This window comes from Rhinoderma darwinii, chromosome 1 (assembly GCF_050947455.1).
Source record: "Rhinoderma darwinii isolate aRhiDar2 chromosome 1, aRhiDar2.hap1, whole genome shotgun sequence".
Classification (NCBI taxonomy): domain Eukaryota; kingdom Metazoa; phylum Chordata; class Amphibia; order Anura; family Rhinodermatidae; genus Rhinoderma; species Rhinoderma darwinii.
In genome coordinates, this window is record NC_134687.1 from 418,449,773 (window position 1) to 418,453,440 (window position 3,668).

Here is a 3,668-nt window from a genome sequence, read left to right on the forward strand (position 1 = left end):
AACTATGCGGTCAAAATACTTACAACACCCCTTAATAAATACCTTAAGGGGTGTAGTTTTCAAAATGGGGTCACTTGTGGGGGTTTCCATCATTCTGACACCTATGAGCCTCTGAAAACCAGGCTTGGTGCAGGAAAACAAAATGTACTTCAAAATTGATAAAATTATTATTACATTTGTAAGTCTTCTAAATTGCTCAAAAATTATTAATTTTTTTCAAAACTGCTGCCAAAATACAGTAAAGAGATGGAAATATATATTTAATATAAAATTGTACAGTATATATGTACATATGTGACGTATTGCAGTTAAAAATAGGGAAAAATTTTTACAAAATTTCTTTTTGATTTTTCTATTTTTTTATTAATTTCCGCAAATCGTATCAGTCTGCTTTTACCACTAAAATAAAGTACAACATGTGACAAAAAAAACAATGTCAGAATTACTTGGATATTCAAAATTTTCGAAGAGTTACTGTATTCTCTGACAAAGTCAGACATACCAGATTTGACAAATCTGGCTTGGTCATTATGGGGTTAAGGAGTTGCTGTTTGACCTCTTCTGGGCGGTTATATAGGCATATCTTATTATAGATATATGTTACTGTTTTATTTTAAATAAAGTTTTGATGGCGGTCTTTACCTGTGAGTTCCTCAGACTATATATTAGTGTGTTAAGCATTAGAATCAGTACACTATACAGAAGTGATAATATTTTGGCTCCTTTGTGAGTGTAGCTAGACTTTGTCCTTAAGTAGGTTACAATAGCTGTTCCATAAAATAACATCACAGAGGTTAGATGGGAGCCACAAGTCGAGTAGGCTTTGTATTTTTCCGCTAAAGAATTTATACGGAGAACTGCAGCTAAAATGTTAATGTAAGAGATTAAGATGAGGACAAAAGGTGTAAAAATAACCAAAGATCCATATAATAAAATAGTTATTTCATTGGTATATGTATCTGCACAAATAAGTTTAACCACTGGAAGCAAATCGCAAAAAAAATGATCAATTTCATTTGGACCACAAAATGGCAAACTGAAGACAAATGTTATCTGTCCTATAGAAAGAAACATTGCAGTAAGAAAAGTTCCTATGACAAACCTTAAACATAACGCTCTAGTCATTATTCTGTTATACAGAAGAGGTGAACAGATTGCCACATATCGATCATATGCCATGACGGCAAGTGTGAAGCATTCTGTAGTACCAAGGAAGCAGAAGAAATACAGTTGAGTTGCACATTCAACGAAGGAAATACATTTATTATGATGCATAAAGTCTTTTAGCATACGGGGGACAGTAACTGAAATATAGAATATCTCTGTAAGTGACAGATTTCTGAGGAAGAAATACATGGGAGAGCACAGTTTGCTTTCAATTGACACTATTATAATTATAACTACGTTTCCCATCACAGTAAATACAAATATTGCTAAAAAGATCCCAAAAAGTAATTGTTGGACAACATATACATTGGAAAGCCCCAAGAGAAGAAAGGCTTTTATCCTAGTTTCATTATTTCCTTGGCATTGACTCATCATTTATAAGCCTACAGGAGAAAAATCACACAAAGTACAATGTAAGGATATAATACAATGTTGTTATATACCTTGGTGGCATCTACATATACAATCAATATTTTCTAGTTTTCTGTAAATAAATTAATAAAGCATTCAACAATTTTCTAATATTGTGTTTCAATTCTTCACCATTTTCCATATGTTAGTTTGCTGTCAGTGAATGGGGACTATCTTGTTTCGCCATGTTCATACGTAGCGGAATTTTTCCGCTGCAAATGTTGGTGCAGATTCGGGGCAATTACGCAACGAATCTGCCCCAACATTTGCATTTTTGACAGGTAATTCAGACATTGCAGATATCACAGCGGACTTGCCACAGATTTCAGTTTTTGCATTGCAAAGGCTGAAATCTGCAGTGAAATTCCGCTTCTTCTCCGGAATGTAATGAGCATGCTGCGGAGGGAAAATTCTGCGCCGCAGCCTAAATTCCGCACAGTTATTTTCTGCAATGTCTGAACTAACTTTCCTAAAAATGTATAGAAAGAAATGTAAAAAACGGCTGCTGCAGAATTCCACTGTGGACTGTCAGCAGCGGAGTTCAACATCAATTCCGCCACGGCGGAATGTGCCCTTACATTCACAGGCTGCAAACCGGCACACACCTGCAGTGTAGTTCTGCTCTTAGAAAAGAAGTGGATACAATTGTATCCAGTCTAGGCAATACTTTGTGAAAACGAAACAGCCTGGACTTAAGACTGATACAGTTAGCAAACTTTATACATAAATTAGTAATATTGTAACAAACATTCAGAGATTTATGTTTCGGATAAACATAGCTCAGAGAGGAATGCCTAGATTCAGCCCGGATTTTAACCCCTTCCCGACATTTGCCGTATGGGTACGCCATGGAAAGCTAGTGCTTCCCGCAATTTGCCGTATCCATACGCCAAATGTTTGGCACTGGCTCAGAAGCTGAGCCGGTGCCATCCTCGCCGGATGTTAGCGGTATCTTACAGCAGACATACGGCTGTAATGGCGGGGACCGAAATTAGCTTCGATCCACGCCATTAACCCCTTCAATGCAGCGTTCAAACGCGATTGCTACATTTAAGGTGTTTGCAGCTCATCGTTACACCAGCAATGAAATTGCCAGGGTTCCGGTGGCTGCAATGGCAACCGGAGGCCTAATACTGGCCTTCCGGTCTGCCTAGCACGGAAGCCGGTCAAGCCTGATCGGCTTCCGTAGCCGCTGGCAAGATGGCGCCGGCTCAGGAGCTGATCCGGCGTCATCAGCAGTGGAAGTCAGCTGTATTTTACAGCTGACATCCACCTGTAACGTCAGGAACAAAAAATGAGAAAAAATGAGCTAAACCTACATTTTCTTTGAAAAAATTTACATTTTTATTTTCAGGGCCTACTTCCAATAATTTCTGCAAAAAACCTGTGGGGTAAAAACGCTCACTATACCCCTAGATAATTTCCTCAATGGGTGTAGTTTCCAAAATGGGGACACTTGTGGGGGGGTTTACACTGTTTTGTCCCCTCAGGGGCTTTGTAAATGCGACATGGCCTCCACAAACCATTACTGCTAAATTTGAACTCCAAAAGCCAAATGCCGCTCCATCCCTTCTAAGCCCTGCCGTGTGTCCAAACAGCCATTTATTACCACATGTGGGGTATTGTTTTACTCCTTTAGTCCTTGTGGAAATGAGAAAAAAAAATCGCTAAACCTACATTTTCTTTGAAAAAATGTAGATTTAAATTTTAACGGCGTACTTCCAATAATTTCTGTAAAAAACCTGTGTGGTCAAAATGCTCACTATACCCCTAGATAATTTCTTTGAGGTGTGTAGTTTCCCAAATGGGGTCACTTTTGGGGGATTTCCACTGTTTTGGCACCGCAAGAGCCCTTCAAACCTGACATGGTGCCTAAAATATATTCTAATAAAAATAAGGCCTCAAAATCCAATAGGTGAACCTTTGCTTCTGAGGCCAGTGCTTCAGTCCAGTAGCACGCTAGGGCCAATAAATATTGAGTTGCATTTCTCTGGTAAAACTTTCTGCGTTATAAAAAAAATTGGATTAAAAATAAATTTCTGCAAAAAAATATGAAACTTGTAAATTTCACCTCCACATTGCTTAATTAC

General features: G+C 38.1%; 1 protein-coding gene across 1 annotated transcript; it reads right to left on the minus strand.

Moving 5' to 3' along the window:
* Positions 1-600: 600 nt before the first annotated feature.
* Positions 601-1,539, minus strand: LOC142649547 (olfactory receptor 10A7-like). Its single transcript, XM_075825537.1, has one exon. It carries the CDS (start codon positions 1,537-1,539, stop codon positions 601-603), a length of 939 nt encoding a protein of 312 aa, XP_075681652.1.
* Positions 1,540-3,668: the final 2,129 nt, after the last annotated feature.